The following is a 26,345-nucleotide window of genomic DNA, read 5'->3' on the forward strand; positions in this document are numbered from 1 at the left end:
TTTTAGCATCGACGCAGTTAAAATTTCTCTATTAAAACTAATGGTACAGTAAAATATGACATTCGAAGAATATTATATAAAATATTCACGAATAAATATTAAAAAATACGGCAATGGCAGCAATTATTCGGACGTGTCTCGGAAAAAAAGTAGAATTGCGGTGTCCCTCATAACTCGATGCTGGATTATCTGAAATAAAAAAATGAAAGTTTATTCGTTAGTTAATAGTTTTCCCCAGGTAACGCTGGGAGGGTTTTTCGAAATTTCAATTTTTCACTTTTTTAGAACACTGAATGGAAAAACGCGATTTTTACGACAAGAAATCGGCTAATTTGAGGCTTCAAAGTGTTCCAAAAAAGTGAAAAATTGAAATTTCGAAAAACCCTCCCAGCGTTACCTGGGGAAAACTATTAACTTACGAATTAACATTCATTTTTTGATTTCAGATGATCCAGCACCAAGTTATGAGGGGCACCGCAATTCTACTTTTTTTTTTTCTGAGACACGTCCGAATAATTGCTGCCATTGCCGTATTTTTTAATATTTCTTCGTGAATATTTTATATAATATTCTTCGAATGTCATATTTTACTGTACCATTAGTTTTAATAAAGAGATTTTAACTGCGTCGTCGCAAAAAAAATCACAAAAAACATGCCTTTTTTTTTGTACGAATTAACCTTACCCCTCCCCCCCCCCTCTCCCTTAAGACCATGAAAACTTGGCTGGAACAACAACACCTTAAACTTGCCAAACATAAAACCAAGATGGTTGTCTTGACATGCCAGAGATGGCTCCCGAAACCCTTTAATGTGGACATCGGCGAGACAACGTCACAACGCTGATATCAACAAGAGCACTCCGTTATCTGGGAGTAGTGATAGACGAAAAGCTGTCCTTTCGGGAATACCTCGATAGCGCATGCGCCAAGGCCAGCAAAGCAGAGTCAAGCTTGTCAAGGATCATTACCAACACCATAGGCCCAAGAACCAAAAAGAGAAGAGTTCTTCTCGAAGTTGATCACTCCATCCTACTTTATGGAGCGGAAGTATGGGCAGATGTATTGAAGCGGAAGACCTATTGGCGGAAGTTAGCAGCGGTGCAGCGACGAGGCGCTCTCAGGGTCACCTGCGCCTACCGTACGGTTTCTGAAACAGCCGTACTGGTTTTAGCAGGGGCTACACCCATTGACTTGCTGACATTCGAAAGAGCTGAGCTCTATTTTTCTGACCCAGTTTTTATCGGGCCTTGGCCAGTTCAACGACTACCCTCTTCAGAATGGGATTGTAACACACGCCGACGTGCAAATACTGCCCAGACAAAACGGACAACGTCGAACATACTTTTTTTGAGTGTGATTGGTGGAGAAATTACAGACTCAACACCGAAGAAATTATAGGCACCAGGCTCTTCCTCACGAGCCTGGTGACCAACATGCTAAAACATGAAGATAACTGGTCACCTGTCACAGCATACGCGCAGCGACTTTTAAAAGAAAAAAACACCATTCAGCTACACCCGAAATGGAAAGTAGATTTCACAGAATGAATAATATTTGATACTTGTCATATTTTTACATACATTTTGATAGTTTCGAAGAGCTACTATTTCTGAACTAATTGAAGGATTTCGTTCATTTTAGGGCTCATGCAAACTAAATGTCCGAGAAATGTGTGTACTGAATTTCATTAGGATTTGTTGAGAATTCTTGATAAAATAACATTCATAAGTCGGTTGTACTACACATTGCCTGAAAATGGTTCAATTGCATTCTTAACTTTGATAAAATAACTAAAAATGGTCAAAATGTCAATGTTATGTACGTCAAATTAAAGGTAATTTCATGAGCTTTCACATGAATTTATCAAATAATCTCTTTATTAGCCATCTCTTTTCAATCGAAAGTTATACACTAATGAAGTCACCGAAAACGTGATTTTCACAATTTTGATAATTTTGAAGAGCTACCATTTCTAAACTTATTGACGGATTTCGCTCATCTTTGAACTCATTCAAGGTTATTATCCAAAGAATATGTGTACCGAGTTTTCATCTAAATTCGTTGAGAATTGTAGGTGCTATCGTGTACACAAGCCGCGTTATGTTACATACATACATATATAAACTTTCGAACCAATACTATTTTTGAGCCATACTCGACTAGTTAGATGATATAACAAAATTTTGACTTAATTTTGATATGAGGACCAATGCAATAGATAGATTTCAATGAAATCTACTTAAAAACCGCAGAAAGGGAACAGTAATGAGGAGCAGGCATCGTGAGACGGAACACGGACTGGATTGAAGTAATGCTAACGCGGTTCCGATCCAGTCTTCCCCGCACCTTTGTTTGGGGAGCTAAGAGAGGGGGGGTTTAGTGGGTGGAAATCCCATACTACCGATAACATCATCTGTCGGTGTCTTTAAAAGATTCCCTCCCCCTCGTTAAAAAAAAAAAAAAAAAAAAAAAAAAAAACACAGACGCGCGCGCGTGCGCGGCTGGATGTCCAGTCAGGAATAATCAGAACGGCGATGCAAAGATAGACAATACTTATCATATTTTTGTTAATTATACACTAATATGTAATAAAACAATTATCTATAAAATTTTTGGAAAATTATATAACATGCGAACCTCCATTTTCATGAATTTCATAGAGTGCATACTCTGGGACACTAAGCATCCGCATATCTGGACGGAACTTCTCAATAAGAGTTTCAATCACTGCTTGGCTCGTGGCATCAGACGCGACCCTGATACATTTTGTAGCAACTTTCTGACCGCTATCTTGAAAGTAAAAACGCATGACGCCGTGAAATTCCAAATCCTGAAAAGAGATTATTTTTTAATCAAAAAAGTAACTTTTTGAAAAAAAAAATGAACAGAATAAACTGTACATTCTGTTTACGATGTTGACTGATTTAATAAGCAATGGTAATTGAGACTGAAATATTTTACATTTTTACAAATGATACTTATGGTAAAAAGTAATTTAATATAATATTTATTATTTTACGGTTAATTGCATAGTGTACTGATTGAAAAAGAATTAATTATAAAGTAACGATCTTCTGATTTTTGGCGTGTTTGTAAAATAAAACAATACAAAAAAAAAAAAAAAAGAATAATAAAGAACAGGATAAAAAATAAAAATTGATGAATTGAGTATGAGAATACTTTACCTCGTTTGGTTCGGATAATTCAAAGAGATCCAATCTATTAGCATTCCATTGCTGAATAACTCCCCGAAGAGCTTCTCGTTCAGCATTTTTGTCGGCCATTCTATAAAAAGTAAGAACTTTTAATAATGAAGAGAGCCAATAAACGTAGAACCTAAATTCATCAACATTTTTAACTTTTCAAGACCAAAATTCGAAAAATTATCATTATTAAAAGTCGAAAATCGAATCTTTATCAGATATTAACCTTTTAGGATCTTAGTCTGTAAGTGATCAACGTTTGTAACATGTAAAAAGTATCTATAAGTTTCGACAGAGTACTTATGAACGTGAAAAAATTTTTTTTCCGGTCAAAATCGGTTGATTCGTTCGTGAGTTATCGTTGACGAAAGAAAACCAAAAAAAAGTGTTTTTTCGGAATTACTCCGAAATTCCTACTTCGATCAAATTAAACTTAGAGATTCTTTATGAGGCTTATAAAACTGCGTCAAATGCCGCGAATCACGTAAAAATTGGTTCATTCGTTCAAAAGTTCTTGCGGTTTGAAAATTTGAAAAATAGTGTATTATCAAACTTCAATCAGACTTTTGAGCTCGAAGAGCTCAAAAGCATACAAAAGCTATTTCTTTGAACTCTTCGAGCTCAAAATAACACACAAATTGTATTTTTGAGCTTGAAGAGCTCAAAAACGTCATAAGTGCAATTTCACGCGTTTAGGTATAGAATTGGCAGGAAGTTGCAGGGATGGCCTTCAGGGTCAACTATTTTCCTAATTTTTTTGAAATTTTTCATTTTTGATATCTCACGAACAAATCAACCGATTTGGACCGGACCAGTGGCGATCGACGTCGTTTTTCAAGGTTAAGAGATAATCAGTTTTTGGAATCAATCGGTACACGGTAAGAAAATTGAAGGAATTTTTACTATTTCACTATTGTAATTTTTATTAAATTAAATAGTAACGGTGGACTATACTTCTCATTCAGTAATTTTTACGATCTACTATTGTAAATTTTATCCTACAAACAAGGCTAGCAAGAAACTTAAAAAGTCGAATAATATAGAGCAAATTATACAATATGTGTTTGTAAACTTTACAATTCAACTACAGTCGAACCTTGGTAAGTGAGAGTTGATGGGACCAACATTTGATTCTCACTTATGAAGGTTTTCCATTAAACCAGGTTTCTCACTTATTGAGGTATTTTAATGGCGTTTGTCACTTAGAGAGGTATAAGAAAATAGAATAGTATAGGAAACATTTAAATACAGTATCAATTAGGATTATTATTAAATCTTATTACAAATATACTAAAAGCAAATACACTAAAGCACATTTGATGTCAATGTACTCAAACAATTATGAACTATGTCATCATCTAGAATTTTCGTTTTCATCTAAACCATTCCAAAAACCATCTTTTTTAAAACAATTCTGAATAGTTATATCACTAACAGTATACCACGATTTTCTAGCGAATTTCATTGCTAACAAAACATTTATTCCAGGGTCAATACTTTGTTCTATACACTTAAGAATATACTTTACAACTTCTCGGCGATAAAGTCGTTTAAACACGTGTATAATCCCTTGATCCAAAGGTTGAAGCTTACTCGTCGTATTAGCGGGCAGAAATATAACCTTAACATTTGAAAGCGTTGGTACGTCAACATGGGCAGAGCAATTATCGATAAATAGAATTATCTTCTTCTTTTGTTTATGCATATCTTTATCAAGTTTTATCAGCCAACTTTTAAATATTTTTTTTGTCATCCAAGCCTTAGTATTACTTTCATAGTCCACTGGTAAAGTTTTAACACCTTTGAAACATCTTGGTTTCTTTGACTTTCCGATGATCAGAAGAGGTAGTTTATCTGTACCCGTCATATTCGTGCATTGGAGAATAGTAGGGCGTTCTTTACTTTTTTTTCCTCTATGACACTGTTCACCTTTGAATATAAAAGTTCTATCTGGTAGGCACTTATAAAATAGAGCAGTTTCATCAGCATTGTAAATGTCTTCTGGGTCATAGCCATGCAGTAGATGTGGTAAATCAGTTTCCCACTGACTACACACGCGTTGATCGACTGATTTACTCTCTCCTGCTAATTTTTTAAAAGCTATGTTATGACGTCTTTTGAATCCATCTAACCAGCCATTACTCGCCAAAAAATTGTTAATACCTAGCTTGGAAGCGAATTGCTTTGATTTCTCTTTCAGTAATGGTCCATCTATCGGAATATTTTTATCCATTGTCTGCTTAATCCACTCCAGAAGACACTTCTCTACATCAGGAAACTCAGACAGGCGACTTCTCTTCATGTTTCCATGCCCTTCAGCGCATTGAGACTTAATGCTTTCTTTGAATTTTATTATTTTATAATATGTTGATTCCGGAACACCAAACTCAGCAAGAATTTCAGCTCGGGTTTTGCCACTCTCAAATGAATTAATTATTTGAAGCTGTTGTGCGACTAACGAATATACAAGTAATTTGCTATACAAATGATTAGTAAACTGTACAGAAATGTGTTAATAAGATTTGGAAAATGTAGAGAATAAGTGAAAGAAAAAAAAATATGTGCTCAAGTCTCACTTATAGCGTGAATAGTATAGCGTGAAGTATAGCGTGAATAGTAGTCTCAAGTATAGAGGTTTTGACGTCAAAAATAGCTCTTACTTACAGAGGTTTTCATTTCTCACGTATGGAGGTTTTTGAGAGTAAAAGTAATGGGACTCGATAATTATTCTCAATTATCCAGTTTTTTCACTTACCTAGTTGTCACTTATCAAGGTTCGACTGTATTGTAAAAATTGACACAAGGTTTTTTTAAAAGAAATTTTAGGGAGGGAGAGAGATAGGAGGTTGGTCTAATTGGAATCTATACAGTAACCGAAAAAAGAAATAAGAATCTTCGTCTTATCCGAGAATCGAACCTAGAACTCTTTATTGGCAGCCAGAGACTCTTCCTCTAGGCTATCCGAGGTAAACTAGTACCCATGTCCTTTAACATTTACATAAACTCGGAGTCTAGCGCTATGCACGGCCATCGCTCACACTAGTTGAGAAAGATTCCAATTCAACTATTGTAAAATTTGTTATAGTTCTATTGGAAAAATACAGAGGCAGCACTGGAAATTTTAATCTCTTACTTTTTACAATAGTAAGTTGTAAAATCTCATGAATGAATAGTAAATTTTCTTCTAAAATATTTAAAAATTAATAGTAATAAAAGTATAGTCCAGCTTTACAATAGTTGTATCGTAAATTTTCCCAGAAATTTTTTTCCGTGTACAGCCGTTTGAAAGTTATTCCAAGAAAAAAATTTTTCAAAAATTTTATTTTTGAGATTTCTCAAAATCTAGCCAACCGAACCGTTTTAAACTTTTATGGAATTTAACGGCAACAATACTCTTTGGATCACCACTAGTTTGGTTCTGATCGGTCAAGCTGTTCAGAAGTTATAAGCGGTTTACACACACACACACACACACACCTCGTGTCGGGTTTTCTGGGTCCCGCATCGGGCGCCTCCCCAGATGGCGGATAGGGGAATGCCCGGCAGATATGTCAGGTACTGAGCGAGTTCCCGCTCGCTTCGCTGGGTGAATTATAGAAGGAAATTAGATAAATTTCATTAGAGGCGGGCAATAGCCTAGTCGGCTCGGTGCCCTCTTTTCGAAAGAGTGGGACCCGGGTTCGATCCCGGCACGCACCACTATTTTTCAGTGATTATAAATAAAAATATGTGCGTTACGTTGCCAGTCTCTGAAAATGGCAGAGATAGCCGGGCGGCACACGTCTGACTTGGGTGATCACCCATTTAAGCAACAACTTGAATGGGTGACCACTCTAGTCGGCGTTGGTCAGCGCGAGGGATCTCTGCACACTAGGAGAGGGGCCTAATGCTCCAGTGGTCGATAAAGAAGAGTTTCTTATCAATCACTGTAGACTTAGCCCAGCTCTGACTGTACTATCATGGGTTTTCTCTGTGGTTTCCCTATGGTTCTGTTCCAACAACCTGAGAGGTGAGGTTCAGGGTGAATACGGTACAGAAAGCACAAGTCGGTCCACAGCCGCAAAAATTAAAAATAAAAATGAATTGTCGGGTGGGACTTGCTGAGGTCTAATATGAGAAATAGAAAAAGCGTAGAGCTAAGAGAAAAAGCGGAATCAGCCTTGTAAAAACCGAGAGGTGTACAAGTAAAGTATAATAATAATAAATAATAATAGTTAAATTTAATTTTCACATTTACTTTATTTCTTTTTTTTTTAATTATATTTTTATTACTTTTTTTAAAAATTTTTTTTTTTTTTTTCAATTTTGAAACTAACAAATAACCATTGTAAAATTAAAATAAACTAGAATTTAATTTGCGCTTGAATATAGAGTTTACATATATTTTCATGCTTATGATATATTCGACCAATGACATCACGAATAAATTGGCTTCACACATATTTGATCTCAATTTTATGTTAAGACTAGAATTGAATTTGCTCGCGCAAACGCGCGACTGAATATAGAGTTTACTACTTATAATATATTCGACCAATCACATGACGAATAAATTGGCTTCAACATATACTATACCATAATTCTTATCACAATTTATTATAAGATTTCTAAACATTTAGAAAGAAGTGTTAAGATTAACCGTTTTTTGCTATTAAAAATTTTCAAAATTTTCAAGAAATGGAGTGATTACCGAACTTTAACAAATCAAATTTTGATTAATTTTTCTAAAATTTAAGTCTCATAACTTTTACTATATCTCTAAAACTTTGATGTAATATGTAGTAGTTCATTTTTCGACTTCTTTCTAATTAATTCTCCTCTATTATTTTCTTAATTTTTTCCTGCGGTCCATTTTCCGATCTTTCATCTTTTTTTTTTCTCCTCGTGCCTGATCCTTTTCTCCATCTCATATCTTCGGATTCTCTTCTTGTCCTGTTCCTGTTTTCTGTTCTTCTTCTTTTCCTGCTCCTGTTTTCTGTTCTTCTTCTTTACCTACTTCTGTCTTCTGTTCTTCTTCTTTTTCTCCTCTTCCTTTTATAATTTTCCAATCAACCTCTCCTGATTAAAATAAAATGATTTATGTTTTAACAACTTTTTACATGAATAAAATAATACTACATTTGACTGATGAAAAAAAAAAATTAACTTTTTAATTTTCACTGTCTTTGTTTTTCCTCTAGTTTAATCAAAGCTCTTCGAGCTAAAAAGTCTGATAGAAGTTTAATAAAACTCTATTCTTTAAATTTTAAAACAGCAATTACTTTGGAATGAATATTCTGATTTTCACGCGGTTGCCAACGTTCAACGCAGTTTTTCGAATCCTATAATTTACTTTTAAACACAAAATGATCAGACCAAAACTTTTGAAATAATTCGAAAAAATCACTTTTTTCGATTTTTTTGGTCAATGATAACTCACGAATGAATCAAACGACTTCGACCGGCCCGGCGGCGATCGACATAATTTTTTACGTCATACACACACACACACACACACACACACACACACACACACACACACACACACATCATCGTAAAAATCGCCAGGGAAGCTTCCTAGGACCTTAAAACGTCGAGATCTGATGAAAACTTGATTTTCGAAAAATGAGGTAGAACTAATAACTTCCCGATTTTCGAAAATTTTCAATTTTATTAGCGGGAAATTAAAAATGAAAAATACTCTGTAAGAAATTACCTAATTATTGTTGTTTTTTTTTTAACAATTACACAATGTATTTTTTTCTTAAAAAATGAATGAACGTTATGAGGCGTACACTTTTGGATTTTCCAAACTTTTTTTTAATTTTTTCAAGATGGACGAAGGTAGGGCACAATTCTATTGGACGAAAATAGGGCACAATTGCTTCACCACATGATTCGTTCTTAATGTAGTCATGGATAAGCACACAGAAAAAAAGGTTCACTTTAGCCAAGAAAATATTTTTCTTCCTAATTATTTTCTGGAGCGAAAAAAAAATTTTTTTTTGACACAAGAAATTTTACTTATTCCAACAAAATTAATTCTCTTGCTTTAAGAGCGGTTTATAGTTGATTTTCAAACGTATTTTTCTCATGTATGTGATAAAATTTCGAAAAAAAACGCTTCGCTCTTCGATAAATAATTAAATTATCTATCGAAGAGCGAAGCGCTTTTTTGGAAAATTTTCATTTATTTATGCATAAAATGCGTTTTAAGATTCCATTTGTTGTACAAGTATGACAGAGATACTTTCGTTTGTCCAATAGAGGGCGAGAGAGAGGAAAAATGTAAACCCTTCTTAAGAAATACGTATCTTGATCCAAGAAAATTTATTTAAGTCAAGAAAATCTTCTTATTTCGAGAAAATTCAGCTTCTTGCTCCAAAAAATTTAGTTCTTGATAGAAGTAAATTTTCTTGTCTTGAGAAAATTTCTCTCTTGCTCCAAAAAATTAAATATCTCGATCGGAGTAAATTTTCATTAGTATTTTCATTGATTAACATCTCAAATGGGAAGATCAAATAATATTGAATCATTTTTTTTCATTCAATATGTATAATTGCACGCTAAAATAATAGAAAATGGGTATCAAATATTCAAGAGAAAAATTTTCTCAAGGTGAGAAAATTTTTTTCTCAGCTGAAGTAGGTGGCGCTACTTTCCTAAAGTATCTAAAAATCTCGATCAAATATAAAAATTTATTGTATAAAGTATTTATGATAATTAGAATTAAGAAAAAATTACTTCCACCAAGAATAGAATTTCAAGAAAAATTTTTACTTCGGCCAACACAACTTTGATCTTCCTTCAGGCACCCGAAAATTTTCTTGAGCCAAGAATTTTGTTCTCCAGTCAGCAAATTTTTCTTTATGCATTCTCATAAACGGATTCAAGTTATCAACATATACAACTACGCGGATATTGTTAATCAATTGATCTATACTAATATTATAAAGAGGAAAGATTTGATTGTTTGTTTGTTTGTTTGCATTGAATAGGCTCCGAAACTACTGAATCGATTTGAAAAATTCCTTCACTGTTAGGAAGCTACACTATCTCCGGGTGACATAGGCTATCTTATATTATGAATAATTTGGAAATTTTTGTTAAATATCCGTGCGAAGCCGGGGCGGACTGCTAGTATTATATAATTTGAATAAAACCATAAATGTTCAAGCTACATATTTAAGTATAAAAAAACGAAAAGATTGTGATTAGGTGACTACACTTCAGATCTCATTATAAATGTTGGCATCACCTTTTGATTTTTCTACTTTGATTTTCATAAAAATTTTTCTCAAAATCTGCAAATCGTCAAATAAAAAAATTAGTAACACGTTTCTAAGGTCAAGAATAGAAAAAAATGTTCATCTTTCTCAAACCGCAGTGGGTTCTTGTAAATAACTAATTAAATAGTACATTACACACCTACGGCAGTAAAGTAAGAAATGTCTCAGATCACAGGTAATTGTTGGCCGAGGCGAAACCGAGGTGATCTGAGGCTTTCTTATTTACTGCCCATGGTGTGTATACTATTTTTCTCCTCGACGGAGGCGGAAAGCGTCAACTTCGTTCAGCGCAGAGGGGCTAAAGTTGACGCTTTACGCCCAGACGGGAGAAAAAAAAATTTTTTTCAAGTGTAGTTATTTAATATTGAAAACAAACTTGAAAACTTGAAAACAGGACCAAATCGAATACTCATAAGAATAGTAATCGAGACTCGCCTAACTCGCATTCATTCTTAGTCTGCATGAAATCGTCTGAGATTAGAGACTTCGTACTTGAGACCAAACGTAAAATTAAACTACTTCCTGTAAAAGCCGTTTTTCCTGGTCATATTAATAACAATTATGGAGGAAATATTTATCTCAACGAATTCCTACCACCAGAAACTCACAGGTTACTGCTTATTACGAAGGAAAAAGCCAAGACCATGAAGTTCAAATACGTATGGGTCCGAAGTGGTCAAATTTTTGCCAAAAAGGACGATAATTCGGATAAATATTGTATCAATTGTAATTCTGATCTATCTAAGCTAGATTGACATCAAAATGATTCAGCTGATGATTCTACAAATAAAGCTATACCACCTCTTAAAGTCCTAAGTTTAAATATAAATAGTCTTGTAAGTCACATAGCCCAATTTTCTAATCTAGTAGATGAAACAAAACCTGATATTATTATTCTCACTGAAACCTGGCTAAAACCATCACTCGATAATCAAATTTTCTCACTAAATGATTATACAGTTATACGAAGAGATTGTATTTTAAAACATGCAGATACAGGAAATTATATTAGAGGAGGCGGAGTAGCTTGTCTGATCCACAGTTCTCTCAAAGTCAAGGTTCTACACATTTCAGAATCCAATCATTCAAATCAACCGGAGTTCCTGATTGTCGATGTCACTTTAAGAAACAGCTGTCATCTTCTACTATCTTGTATTTATAGAAGACCAAAAGGAATGCTACTTACAGAATTTTTTGATGTTTATTCTAAACTTGCGCCTAACTATAAAAATATTATCATATCAGGGGACTTAAACTGCAACTTACTGGAAAACTCTTATACCGCAAATCACTTGAAAGACTTCATCATTGAGTCCTCCTTATATTGCATACCGTGCAATGCCACCTTTCACAAAAATGATTGTGATTCTTGGCTGGATGTTATCTTGATTGATAGTGCTACTAACTTAGTATCTTTTGCAAAATCTGATTCTCCTTTCACCGATGGTCATGATTACTTATTGTGTCAATACAAAGTAGACCAGCTGCAGCGAATAAGCAAGAAAGTCACGTTTAGGAACTTTAAAAACTGTGACCAGGAAGCTTTAGCAACCTCCTTGTTCAATTCCTTGAAAGTGGACAACTCAGTAGCGGAGAATTTAGATCCAAATGATCTTCTTGCTATGTTCAAACAGAATGTGCTTTCCGCTCTAGACATTCATGCACCAGTACTTACTAGAAGCTTTACTCAGCTCAGTAGTCCCTGGTTTACCAAAGAGCTGAGAATTAAATGCAAGGAGCGTGATGAACTTTACAAAAGAGCTAAATGACATCGTGATGTAGCACTGCTTGCACTTTACAAGCTCAGAAGAAAGTATCTAAAAACTGAAATAGCGCTTGCACGAGAGTCTTACTTGAAGTCGGCTTTATCTAGTTTACCATACGGATCAACTGTTTGGAGTATGCTTAGACATCTAGGACTTACCAAGTCAAATTCTTCGTCACCTCTGAACTTCTTCGATGCACAAGAGCTAAATGAATACTATGCAAATATAGTTAGGAAGCATGCAACTGCCAGCGAGGAATTTCTCAACAGTCTTCCGACCTGCTATTAGCGCCAAGAAGAAAGTTCATTCCATTGGCAAAAAATTGACATTGTCGATGTAACAAAAGCTCTTCAATTAACTCTCTCCAAGTCAAAAGGTAAAAGTCCGGATGGACTAGATCTGCGATGACTAAGAGATTACATCCCGCAAATTACTCTTTTTTTTACTGCCTTGCTCAACAGATCTCTTGACACCTGCGTCTTTCCAGAAATTTGGAAAACTATCTACATAATACCTTTGAAAAAGATTTCTCCTCCGAAGACACCGTCGGACACGAGACCGATTGCTAATCTGTCTCATTTAGCAAAAGTTTTTGAGAGAATAATCGCTAATCAGTTAGTAAACTACCTTGAAGATAATAACTTGTTAAGTCAATTTCAATCAGGATTTCGTAAACACCGGAGCACACAAACAGCATTGCTAAGGCTTACAGAAGATATTAGAGGAGCAATGGACAAGAACCAATTAACTATACTAGTGCTGTTCGACCTGAGCAAAGCCTTTGATTATGTAGACACGAAAGTATAATTGTTTTAATGATCATTATTACTTCGGTGTACCTAAATTGTCTTATTTTCATTTATACGTTGAAACTAATATCCTTAATAATAATTTGAATGATTCTTTGTTCAATCATTGAATATTTCAAATAAAAAATTGCAGTGTTCACAATTTCATTATTTTTCCAAATATTATAAAATTTTTAATTATATTCTTTAAGTATTAAAAATTGTAATGAACGTTATGAAATTTATCGAACAATTATCACTAGTCATACAATAACTAGCTGTTACCCGCCCGCTCCGCTGGGCACTTAATAGAATTGCATTTTTAGATCTAGACTTAAAATTTAATTGAATTATTGTATTGACTTGCACAATGAAATTCCAAATTTCATTGAATTGGCATTTATCTTTTATCGCGATTCTAAACAATTACTATAATTTTCCTACTTGTTTTTTCATAATACACAGTAAATTCACGTAAATAAATTTATTTATTTAACCGGTTTAGCTTATAACCAATAAGCTTAACTAACTCAATTAACCGGCTAATTTGGCTAAGCTGATCAGTTAGCTACCTAATTAACCTCTTTAACATTTTTAACCAGCTTAACAGCCGGTCCCTACAATTGTAGGTTTGTTTCTCTCTTCGACAAAAGAAGAATTTTGAAAAAAATGCTCTGCTAAGTAATAGATTTTTTAATTATCTTTTTCGTAGCATAGCGATTTTTTCGAAATTCTCATTTGTTTAAAAGAAAAACATAAAACTGCAATAGCTTTATAATCATTAGTGCAACAAGGATGATACCGTTTCTCGCAGTGAGTGTGATGCGAGAAAAAGAGGCGACTGGCTATTAACCGAGTGAATTATGCAGCCTTAGTGGTATAAGTCTCAAATCTAGTTAATAAATAGAGCATGGACATTCACGTTTTTAGTGATACATTTATTTTATTGATATCAAATGTCAAAAAATCGTACTCTATAGAATACTACAGTAGATGGTAGCTAGCACTACAGGGCATGCCCATTAACCAATTCAAGAAGCCTGTGACCGTTACTAATTCTTTATATTTTTTGTAAAGCTGATTGTTATTTAGTAAAGAATTATTGATAATTCTAAAAAATTTTTCAAACTTGTTTATACAACTGATTATAAATATTTTATTTATTTACTTTCTTTTCTACAGCACAAAACTACTATTTATGCCTTTGTCTTTTTTACTATCATGCATTCAAAGCGTAGAAATTTATATACAGTAATTAGTTTATAGGAGTGGCTATTCTGTTTCATATTTTCACTTCACTGAAAAAATATTTTCTTTTGTTGATGTAACTCAAATGAATTATTCAATCCATTTCATTGTACACATCAATTAAAAAAAGATCAAGGTTATACTTTGATGGTGAAATAGCTTAAAAATACCGCATGCAATCATGCAGTTTGACTAATAAATATGACTGAATTATGCATTATAAATTCTTAATGAGTAGCACAATTCTAAAACCTTCATATAAATCAATTTACGTACATAAAAGTAAAGTATTAATGAATACTTGTAGTAATGAATACTCATACAAATGAGTATTAAGAAATAAAAGAATAAGTTTTAGTATTTACATTCACTTTACTCATGAGTTTAGGTGTACGAATACTTTAAAATGTAATTAAGATGAAGAATATTTACCTTAGTTGTAGATCAAAAATAAATGATTATGATAATCAAGATAATTTCCGTCAGTTCACTAACATAAAATTTATAGCCACAAATCACTAAAGAACTCAACTCGTATTATTTCATTTTTTTACTTAAATTTGGAAATTCTTTATCGTTAATAAAGTATTAACAGTGATTTAAAATATCGCTATTATAATTATAATGTATAAACTTACTCTATCAATAATTCAGTTGTTTTATGTATACAAAAGAGCTCATTTAAAATCGAAAAAAAAAAATTTTCGAAACTTGCTGTTGCATAAAAATGAACTAAAATAACCGCTTGCAGTAAGAAAACGTCATTAATTGACAGCTAGACACTCGACACCTCTGACACTAACTTTACCATTATTATTATTGCTATTGTTGTATTGGTTGTTATTGTTTACTATAATCATGATGATTATCATTCATTTGAAACTTATTTACTTCCAAATTCATAAAACAAGTTTCATGAATTATATGATATTTTCGTGAGATACTGAGTATAACAAAAAAGGATTCCAAATCTTGTCTGGATAAATATTATGTGCATCTCTTTAACATGAACAGGTATCCGAGTTTTTGCATTTACCTTGGTATACCTACAAAGGTTGGTTATACTATAGTCAAGTTTACATGACAACGAATGCTAATCGTCCGAGATGACGGAAGCGCTCTCTATTATCAGAATTATCAAATAGAGTTGAGGATTTTTTTTATTTTTTTGGTCGTAATTCAGGGTAGACCTCTATAGCCCAAGGAAGTGATGACCTATAAGACCGATAGCATAGGTTCCGATGACTTGAATTCCTATAGCCCAGATTCCGATTACCAAGATTCCGATACCCAAGATTTTCGATTGGATATAATCCCGATAACCCAGAACTCCGGTGAAATAGAAACCGTTTGCCTGAATTCCGATGGGATAGATCCCGATGGCCAAGATTTCCGATTGGGTATAATCCCGATAACCCAGGATCCCGATGGAGTAAAATTCCAAATGCATCTTTGAAAAAATTTTTATTCCGATAGGTGGCGCTATTTTATTGCAGCTTGTAGTTGTTAAAGGGTTAAAGGATACTACACTATATATTAATAATAATGATAATATTTGCAAGATTAATTCGTATTTAATAATATTTATTCACTCATTTATTACATAAATTAGTTAGCGTCTCATTTATAATTAGTCAGGTCACAATCGATAATCTAATAATAATCTAGATAATAATAATAATAATAATGCACAATCACGCCACAGCTATGGCGTGCAAAAAGGCGGGATTATTTGAGTTTGTGCGGGATTGTTTATTGGAGAGAGTGAGAGGCAGGGAAGGGCACGTAAAATACTTAACGTATTATACTTAGTTTTATACATGTATAATACACGTAAATTACCGGTTGGGTTTCTTACGTGACGTATTTTACGTTAGGTATTTCAACACCATCTACCGAACTTTTGATGAACTTAAATTAGTAAATAAATAAATATAAACTAAAAATTTATCATTATTAACCTAATATTTAATTAAATTGAAGTTTTTACATTAATAATTCATAGAATTATAATATCATAAAGAAAAAAATATGCCAAGCGGAGGTCGACCGAAGTACAGTTTTTGGGAAGAAGGAGGATTTCAGCGTATTCGTGAAAACGGAAAACAAGTTGCATCATGTATAAAGTGTAAAAAAATAATGAATAATACCGCTGAACAACGATTGAAGAGTCACAGGTAAATTTAATCTTAGTCTCAATTTTTTTCTATTCTCTATGATTTAAAATTATTAAACTATAAATTTATTTTATAGGAAGTCGCGTATTTGGGAAAACTCTGATTCAATTTCTGAATCTGAAGATAACTGTAATATAACATTGTCTAAAAAACGAAGAAATCTTTAAGTAACTTTTTTTATAGTAATAATTTCATTTGATCTAATTCAAGATCTTTATTTTAAAAAATTTTGTAAAATATTACGGCCTGCATATGAAGTCCCTAGTGAAGTTAAGTTATCGACAACTTTACTTGAAAAAGCTCACGATAAATTTACTGATCGTAAACTAAACTTGAAGGAGAAAAAAGGAACATTATTATTTTGTAAAAATGTTGCTCAAACAAGTGGCTTAGAGATTATTGCTATAACAAGAACTGGAAATAATACATTATTTCTAAAGTCTTGGATCTTGGGAGAAGAACGTGATTATATAAGTAATTATTTGCAAATGATTAACGAGTCAAGCTCGATCGCACTTAAAAAGTATTATATATTAGTGTATGCTGTGATATCATTTATAAACATACCAAAAAATAATCGTATTCTTGATTCCACATCAGCATCGCAACTTCCATCAGAATCTATATTTATGTGGCACTTTGATTGTCATTTAGAAACTGTCGATACACTTATGCAGCAATTCACGATGATTCTTTAGAAATCAAAATTAATCGTCTGTTAAACGCTATAAAAAGTACTGATGTTGAAAAAGAATTAGTAAAACGAGGTGGAGATACTCTATCAGCTGTCAAACAAGATGCTCAGTTTTTATACTATTCCAAATTATCGGTATGTCTTAATAATTTACCTCTCCTACGTCAAATTCTTGGTGGATTGGGAAACTTTAACCGAGAAACGACATTGAACATATTCGATGATGTATTTGAGAATAATTTAAAAGAATCTGTATCAGTATTTGATTTTCTTTCAAAATTTATAACTAGAAATAGTGGAAATGATTTTAATATTGCTGACGCCATCGAGGATTGGTTTAAATTAAGATTACTGATAAAAAATGATTATTTTTTAGACATCATTGACAATGAATTAAAAAAAATCATTATTCTCCGGGCGTTGACGGCAAATTTTTTGCATCCATTATATAGAGGTAGTTATTTCATGAAAATTAGTAAATATAGTAATATAGTTTATGAATTTTTGATTGATAAACTAGATGATACAGGATTGCAGGAATTAGAGTGTTTTAAAAATTCTAAAGATTTATTTGCAAAGTTAATTACTAAAACTACCTGTTCAAAAACTTTTTGGAGTATATAGCTTCAGAACAAAATCCAAATCTTAGTATGTTGGCTCAATCATTATTAAAAATACCAGCATGTACGATAAAATTTAATCAGTATGACTTAGGTAAAAATTTACCAGAAAAATTAGTGCCTAAGTTCACTGATGTTTTTTAAAATCTTAAATTTATGAATGCTAATTAACAAAGAATATATTATATAAATTTTCAATCATTAAATATATTATACAGATATAGGAATTATTATTAAACAATTAGATTGTTATATTGAATGTTTGTTTCAACCTATGAAAGACCGGTAATTTTAAATCATAATTAGTATATTTACATTTTATAAACTTGTAAATAGCAATTTAATTATTTATATTTATCTGTGATCAATTAAAACAACTTATCTAAGGATTATATTATATACAAGATATCTTATAAGCAAATTTTAATTGTTACTCAACAGTCATTAAAATTAAATGAATGAAAATCTGTGATCAAAGTAACTTATTATTATAATTATTTTACTGTGGTAAATTAAAAAAGTTATTCTATTTATTAAATTAGCTTATAAGCAAATTTTAATTGTTACTTAAAAAATGAAAATCTGTGATCAAAGTAACTTATTATTATTATTATTTTACTGTGGTAAATTAAAAAAGTTATTCTATTTATTAAATTAGCTTATAATCAAATTTTAATTATTTTTTAAAAATGATCAAAATTTGATAAATAAATAACTGAGATTTGAGTTCTTACTAATTTCTGTGATATTAGATTAATTTATTGATCTCAGTTTATGATCAAATTAAAAACAAATTCTAAACGTTATGTAACAATAATATTAAAACAAATATGTAAGAATAATCAATAAATACCAGTTTAGATATGGTAATTATTTACGTATGTATTTGATTTGTTTTTATTATAAAAATTTTCATAGAAAGTAGAAATAAACTTTGTTCTGGATACATGATATTTTACGAATTCATTTCATCCTTTTACTGATAATTTATAATTAAGAAATCATTATTCTGGAAAATTTTTATTAAAAATATATTTGATGTGAATTTCAACTTTACTAATAAACACAACAATAAAATTATTTACAATACAATTTTCAAGTACAAAAATTTTCATTTCTTCAAGTATATAACTAAATTAATTATCATTGTAAATTTTATAATAATACATACACATTACACAATATATATATTTTAAATACTTATTTCGAATTTCCAGAACTCATTTTCAATGTATAATAAATGTCGATTAACTTTTCTGAACGTTCGGGTGTTAAACGATTTCGAAGACAAGAATGAACAAATGACCTGTTTGAAAATAATCTTTCAATTTGTGCTAATGACGATGGAATGTTAATCAATCGTTGAGCTAATTGAGAAATTACTGGGTATGAGTTTTCGGCCATTTGCCAAAATAATTTTGGAGGGACATTTCCTTTTTTCAGTAATGATTCAAAAATTCCAACTTTATTTTCATAAGTTTCCATTTCATGATAAGATTCATTTAATTCATTCCTTATAAATTCAATAGCTTGAGAATAATATTTATCGGTATGACGAAACTGTTTTCCTTGATAATCTGGATGCAATAAATCACTGCTAATAAAATTCCAGTCAATACTTTGTCAATGCGTTTTTGGACAATTTCTTGAATTTTTTCATTCTCAGTTGGAACGTTTAATTTCATCCACTCTTCAGCTGCATCAGGTAAAGTAAAATTTGACTGTTGACATTTATTAATTAATGAACAAACTGGATCAGATAAAACGATGAAATTTTGTAATTTTGTTATTAAAGAATCATCGAAAATCTGATCATTCAAAGTAATTAATTTTTCTTTCTCTTGTTTTTTTGATTTTGTAAAAGACGGATTGTTTAATTTATTACTGATAATTTTTTTCATTATATCTAAATTTTTTAAGCAACACCGAAACGCATCACGATAACTGCACCAACGAGTTTTGCAAGCCAATTTAATTTTTGTTCCTCCGTTTTCTATTATCTCTCGTTCTAAATTAGAAGCTTTGAATGTACGTAAAATGGTATTTATAGATTCTGCAAATGATTTATCAATAAGGTCCTTGGCAAGTAAATTTCCATGATGACTGCTGCATCCTGCATGCCATAAATTTACAGCTTTACCCATTGCTGTCATAACTGGAGCGTTATCAGAAACTACGGCATAAATGGTTTTATTATAATTTGTTTTGGCTATTTCGACAGCTTCTTCAATAACTTTAGTTAATTGTTGTGTATCTTCAGATAACAATGTGAAATCCCAAGAGTTTAAAAAAAAACTTGGTTCATTTGCTGTATGAATAATACATACAACATTTTTAGTATTTGCAACCGAATTTTTCCAACCATCTATCACTATTACTCCTTCTGACTGATTAATTTTTGTGTGTTCACTTGAAATTTTGCTGTGTAATTTATTTAACAACGTATTGGAGAGAGTTTTTCTGCATGGCAGATGATAGTTCGGATTTAACGACTTAAAAAACTCTTTAAACGGAATTGATTCAACAATACTAAACAGAAGATTGCATCCTACGAAAAATTTCACAAGTTTCATCAATAGTTGATAAATCACTCCTACTATTTGATGAAATGCTTGAAGTCGCTTTAGATTGATTATCAAATGAAATATCAGCTGACCTTTCTTCAGAGGATCTACTTAGCACCTATAGAAATGTAAAGAAAAATTTATTCAAAATAAAAAAAAATTTGTTTTTTTGAAAATATTCACTGAGAAAAAAAATACTTTTACTCAATTAACAATTTTTTGGTTCAAGAAATTCGATGAGATCAAATATTCTATTATTTTTAATTACTAATTTCTGAAGAGAAGAGCGTCAATATTTATCTTTGGATAATAGATAAACAAAAGAATAGGTTTATTTAAATTAAGTAAAAATTATTTCAATCAATGTAACAAGTTCTTGAGCTAAGAATATATATTCTCGAAAATTTTCAAGAACATGAATTCTTGTATCAAGAAAATTTTCTTAATAAAAGTATTTTTTTTTTCTCAGTGTAATTATCGCTTTGCAATATACCTTAGTTTTTCCCGAGGGATCAGTAGTTTTGGCAGCACATCTATTTCTGAAATAAGTGAAGAAAATACAAAATTAATTATCAAAAAATGACTAAAAATTTTTTTTTTAATTCAATGAAAATATAAATATTTATTAAATAACTATTTACCGATGACTTTGTAACCGAATTTGTGCAGTATTTTTTAACTTATAATTGCACTTTAAACATTGAGCAATATTTTTACCATTTAACTTTTCAATCACAAAATCATTTTCTTTAAAAATGATTGATAAATTTTTTTTTTTTAATGCACCCATTTTGAGATAAAATTAAAAGTTTAGATTAGTTATTGCGAAAACTGTTGAGACGGTTAGAATTTTAAAAATGTACAATGTCCAATGATAACCACCAGGTGGCATACAAATCGACGTATAATACCGGAATTTAAGTATTTTACGTAGTTTACGTAAAATACGTAGGAAACTGTTCGTTACGCGTAACTGCTCACCCCTGGTGAGAGGGTTTCCCGCTCCGATGACTGGCGCTTTGGTAGGATTGATTTGACTTCTGGCCGCTGGAGGCGCGACCGAGGCGGCAGGACCAGCACCATAAATCTGGCAACCGAAAATCAATTTTTATTAATTTAATATAAAAAAATTTTTTAATATAAAAAAATCGTTTGCTCGTCGTTTGTTCTTGAATGTTTGTTGGAATTTTTTATTTGTTCGATTATTGTTTATTTATAAAAAATTAAACAAAATTTTTTTCTGAAGTTGGCATTTTATGCCTCAAATTATAAATTTTTTTTTTTTCTGATAGCTTGACATTTTTTATTGTTTGTTCGATCAATTAAATTATTTGTTCGATCGTTTTTATATTTTTAATTAATTTTTTTCTAAAAAATTTATAGGTATATTTAAATTTGGAATTGCGCATGCGTCAACCGACTTTGCTATACTACACCGCTGCTACCTGTAAAATACTTAAGCGCAATTTAATTCAAATAACATAATGATAAATATTATTATTATCGGTATGTTAACATAAATAAAAATATTACACCTATGATGAAAAATTATTCAATGTATAAAAATTATCATCTACACTAAACTTCATGCTGCATGTTTGTAAAAATCGTATATTAACGCCGTGTGGAGTTATCGACAATTTATTTTTTTTTGTTGGTTTGTTTATTTTTTGTTTTCCTTAATTTTTTTAATAAAAAATTAATTTAAAATTGTTAGATTTTCGGTCATTTTAAGATCATAAAAAATGTAAGTGTGACAATAGTTGGTTATCAAAAAAATATAATTACATTTATAGAAATAAATCAAGACACGGCACAGTAGACAGTACAGACAAGAAATATTAAGGGATAAAAAATAAGATGATTTTTTATGTTTGATAATTAACAATTTTTAATAATCATGTTTAAAAAGATACTAGAAATGATATTCGTGCGCAAGCGCGCGCGTGCAAGTAATGCTTTAGTAATAACTCAGAGACCCGTAATCAAATCTTTTGTGCATTCACTTGTTTGATATTTACTAAAATAATGGATACTCCGAAAAATTATTCCCAAAAATAATCCTCTCAATAAAAATATATAAAAGTATTGAAGTTAGTTATAAGTCGAAATTCGCAACAACCGGGCCACGATTTATCATTGGTTAAAATTAAGGCGCGCGCCTAGCGCACTGTTTAAATTTCTAGTGAGTATTTAAATAGGATTATCATTTTCGTAAACGTCTAGTAACACGAATCCTATGTACACTCATTATACCACTATCAGGAATGTTACGTGCAGATGAAATAATAGAAAACACGTCTATACATATTTCATATATTAGAGCATCACTTATTATAAGTTCAGTAACATTGGGGATAATGTAACTTCTCAAAGCTTGATCAAGGTGTGAAAAGATTTCCCATTAAATATACACGTAAAACTCGAGCTGTTTCCTTAAATTTTCACAGCTCAGCAGCATTTCATAGCATTATTTCAATCAAAGATGGGTTATTTTACTTAGAATTGAATGTTCCACAAAACTACCCATCGTGGCGTAATCGTAACTCACACTGGCGAGGGAGTATGGACCACCAAATCCAATTTTTTCATAAAATTTACGTTTTTCTGTCCTTTTCTCGTCACTGAGAAGAGCTACGAAAAACATTTGAATAACTAACTTGTAGTAAATTTGATTTTCTACAAAAAAGATCCCGAGCACTAAATTGCTAACATCAATATTTCAGGAGATATTAACATCTTAAATTTTTGTATAGTTTTAAATTTTTATCTACGACCACTTCCAAACAAAACTGTTGTTCTTTCATTATCTATTATGACGTCTTTAACAAATTACTTCTTTTAAAAAATTAGGAGAATTACAGAAAATACAGGGTATTTTATTTGTCAAATTGATCACTTTTGAACTCGATCCTTTTTGATTCGGCTGAAAAATTTTTGTCCTTTCCTACACTACCAAAAACTGTTTTTAGGATTTTTAAAAATTTTTACCCAACCCAACAATGAATGAATTTTTTAAAAATTGATCTTCCGGAAACGTATCATATAGAAAATTTTTGTTTTTAAATGTATTTTCCAAAAAAAAAAACTAACAAAAAATTTTCAAAGGTCAACTTTCAGCGAAGCTATAGACTTAAAAAAATTTAATAAAATCGTTCCATCAATAATCTGCTATTTTTTAATATGAAAAAGCGTGCGAATGAACCTATTGACATATTTCTTTTCTTTTAGTCTTTGTTTCTCATTACCCTTTACGAAAAAGCAATATGGCAAAATTTGACGAACCGTTCTTTTTATTTCTTTTTCTTACTTTTTATAATCAATGACAATTTTTTTGACAAAAACCACTTTTAATCATTATTAAAAGTATAAATGATTTATTATTCACCTTTTTTATAAAAAATTTCAGGGGGCCCACTTTGCCCCTAAAATTTTGAGTCCTTCTAAATTTTAGGGGGGCCCACTCCCCCCCCCTTCCCCTACTTGATAATATATCTGTCCCTGAATCTTGAAACAATATGACCAACGTCTTTGAGAAGAAAGATTTGCTAAGTTAGCATGGGAAGAAGCAAAAGAGAATAGACTATTAAAAATTTCTAATGCAATCAAAAAAATTTTGTGATTTTTCATGAATTCCCGAAAATCAAGATTTTATTAAAGCTGGAGGATCTGTTTGATTCAAATCTACTTCGCCATGACGGCAACAATCATTAAAATAATTATATTTATTAGCGACTTTTTCAGCAACAAAATGTTTTGCATTACAATGTCAACATTTAACAATCATATCACCAATGATGTAATGCTCTTGAATTTCTAAGTATTGTGATGAAGTATTGTGATGCATAGGATTGTGTTAAGAGTGCAAGATTTTCTTGTCCAGTTATTTAATTATTTATTATATTCTATATTTATATATGCCGCTCAAGGCGACAACTTAATTATTATGATTATTGTTTGACTGTGATGGCGTCGTTTTCGCGCGCAGCCGAGCTGCATATACCACACTCTCCGGCTCGCTCGCTGTGACACACACTTGTTGCTTGGACACTTGTCTGTTTTGTGTATTACTACGTAGTTACAACTCAAGCATCTTTATTAATATTATTAACTTTATAATACGTATATTTTTGATATCAAAGATTATTTAGAAGTTGTTTATATTTATTAGAAGAATAAATAAACCTAGATTCAGTTTAACATAAACCTTGTGTTTCACTTTATTCAATAAACCTGATAGGTTATTGGGCTCCAGTGCACGCTTCCACTGCGTACGTGATTGATTTATTGAAAATAAATTGAGTGAAGTGATTGACCACAAGATGTCAGAGTCAGATAAAAAGCTTACACTGGTTGATTACGACAGTGAGGGAAGTTTCGAGAAAATTGAAGATTCTGGAAATGCTGAGAAGGACCCAGCATTGCAGATTAAGACTGAGAAAACTGAGGACACGCTCTACAGTTTGTCTCAATTCCACAAAGGTTTAATGCAACAAACAAAAGGCAATCCAGATTCATCAACGAAATCTAGTGACATTAAAGATGTAAAAGAGTCACTTAAAAGGATGAACAACTTCTCAACTCCTGTCAAACCAGGTCAATCGACGAGTACAGATGATGGTACAGATGACCGTAAGAATGAAAGTAAAGATGATGATACTAAAGATGATGATGATTTTAAAGACAAGAGTGAAAATACCAAGATTAAAATTAGAAGCAGCAAAAAGATGTTAATGCTTGGTAATAAAGATTTAGAAGATATGAAGAGGTTGATGCTGGAGTCAAACAAGCAGACTCAAGAAATAGCAACGTCAATTGCAAGAACAGCTAGGAGACTCGAGGAAGTCTCTGCTGCAATGTTAGATGCCCTAAAGGTGATGACAAAAGGGTATAAAGCAGAGTTAGATCGCGAAAAGACTAAAGCGGAAACAGCAAAGGTAAAGAATTCACATATATTTCCTACTTTCCCAAATAAGAATGATTTAGAAGTTACAAATGGGAATCATATTATCTCTAGAGATTTGAATGTAATTAAAGATGCATTACTATCAAATCAAAGTAAGATTAACGTTAGACGAGAATATAGATTAACTCAAAAAACAAACTATAATATCTGGTTTGATTATAATTAAATAACTGGACAAGAAAATCTTGCACTCTTAACACTCCCTCCATTTTCTTGTATCCAGCTTCCACTGCTCTACTTCTTTCTGTCAGTCGGTTTTTCTGTAACATAATGAAATAATAATTATAGTTATACCCGGGAAAAAATGTTCAGATCTGATCAGACATGAACAGGCATGAGTCTTCAGGTCTGATCAGGTATGAAAAATGACCGGGTCTGATCAGACCTGGCCAGGCATGTTCAGGTCTGATCAGATCTGTTCATGTCTGACTCGATCAGGTCCATAAAAAAAAAAAAAATCGGTGCCGACGGGGATTCGAACCGTACACCTCGCGCTCTTCAGACTGACACTTTACCTCTTGACCAAATGATTCATCTTAACTTGAGAGTATCTTTCGAGCTACTTCAAGTAATTCAAATTTTATACATGATTTATCCTTATAGTTAACGGAGTTCTATACCTAATTTATTAATTATTAATAATTAATCATATATTACAGTGATTTATTCGGAACGGCTATGTATTTTTTTTCGCTCCATTAACATATGGTTCTACACTGAGAGAGAATTTTATTCAATAGTAATAAAACAGTTTATTTGGACTTGAAAAAAAATTTAGTTAATATTAATAAAATTATATTTCATATAAATAAAATTATATTAGTATTTAATAAAATTTCATAAGTATTTAATAAAATTTTCTTAAATACTAATATGTGTTTATTAAAATAACCACGAACGACGCTTTCGTTTGCTGTCATTAATACGAATATTAAGTCATTAAAAGAAATAATCTCAAAAAAAAAAAAATTAATATTCATCAATTAATTATAATATATTCAAATATATTTTCACAGTAAAGTCTTTTAATAAATAGTATTAAGATTTTTTA

At 31.4% G+C, this 26,345-nt stretch overlaps 3 protein-coding genes across 15 annotated transcripts in view; all 3 read right to left on the bottom strand.

The window, feature by feature from the left end:
• LOC123273040 (afadin) overlaps positions 1 to 15,319 on the bottom strand; it is a 101,684-nt gene extending 86,365 nt beyond the window's left edge. For 7 of the 12 annotated variants that reach the window (XM_044740191.1, XM_044740195.1, XM_044740196.1 and 4 more), the window contains exons 1-3: positions 14,706 to 15,319; positions 3,186 to 3,285; positions 2,638 to 2,830 (exon numbers count right to left, since the gene is read on the bottom strand). In XM_044740191.1, the coding sequence (XP_044596126.1) occupies positions 2,638 to 2,830; positions 3,186 to 3,284 (292 nt within the window). In that variant the 5' untranslated portion in view covers position 3,285; positions 14,706 to 15,319. The remainder of the gene's footprint in view (positions 1 to 2,637; positions 2,831 to 3,185; positions 3,286 to 14,705) is intronic. The other 5 variants (XM_044740194.1, XM_044740190.1, XM_044740193.1 and 2 more) reach the window with 2 other exon arrangements.
• Positions 4,558 to 5,510, bottom strand: LOC123272893 (tigger transposable element-derived protein 4-like). The gene has a single exon (XM_044739912.1). It carries the CDS (start codon positions 5,503 to 5,505, stop codon positions 4,558 to 4,560), a length of 948 nt encoding a protein of 315 aa, XP_044595847.1. The 5' UTR covers positions 5,506 to 5,510.
• A 3,612-nt stretch (positions 15,320 to 18,931) lies between the features above and the next one.
• LOC123272796 lies at positions 18,932 to 21,434 on the bottom strand. 2 transcript variants are annotated; one of them, XM_044739792.1, is made up of 3 exons: positions 21,310 to 21,434; positions 20,822 to 20,867; positions 18,932 to 20,446 (listed from the first exon to the last, which is right to left on the bottom strand). In XM_044739792.1, the coding sequence occupies exon 3, from the start codon at positions 20,335 to 20,337 to the stop codon at positions 19,279 to 19,281; it is 1,059 nt and encodes a 352-aa protein (XP_044595727.1). In that variant the 5' UTR covers positions 20,338 to 20,446; positions 20,822 to 20,867; positions 21,310 to 21,434; the 3' UTR covers positions 18,932 to 19,278. The 2 variants fall into 2 exon arrangements, with proteins under 2 accessions (XP_044595727.1, XP_044595726.1); XM_044739791.1 differs by having other exon boundaries at positions 20,970 to 21,434.
• Between the last annotated feature and the right edge of the window lie 4,911 nt (positions 21,435 to 26,345).

Source organism: Cotesia glomerata, linkage group LG10 (genome assembly GCF_020080835.1).
Source record: "Cotesia glomerata isolate CgM1 linkage group LG10, MPM_Cglom_v2.3, whole genome shotgun sequence".
Taxonomy (NCBI): Eukaryota; Metazoa; Arthropoda; class Insecta; order Hymenoptera; family Braconidae; genus Cotesia; species Cotesia glomerata.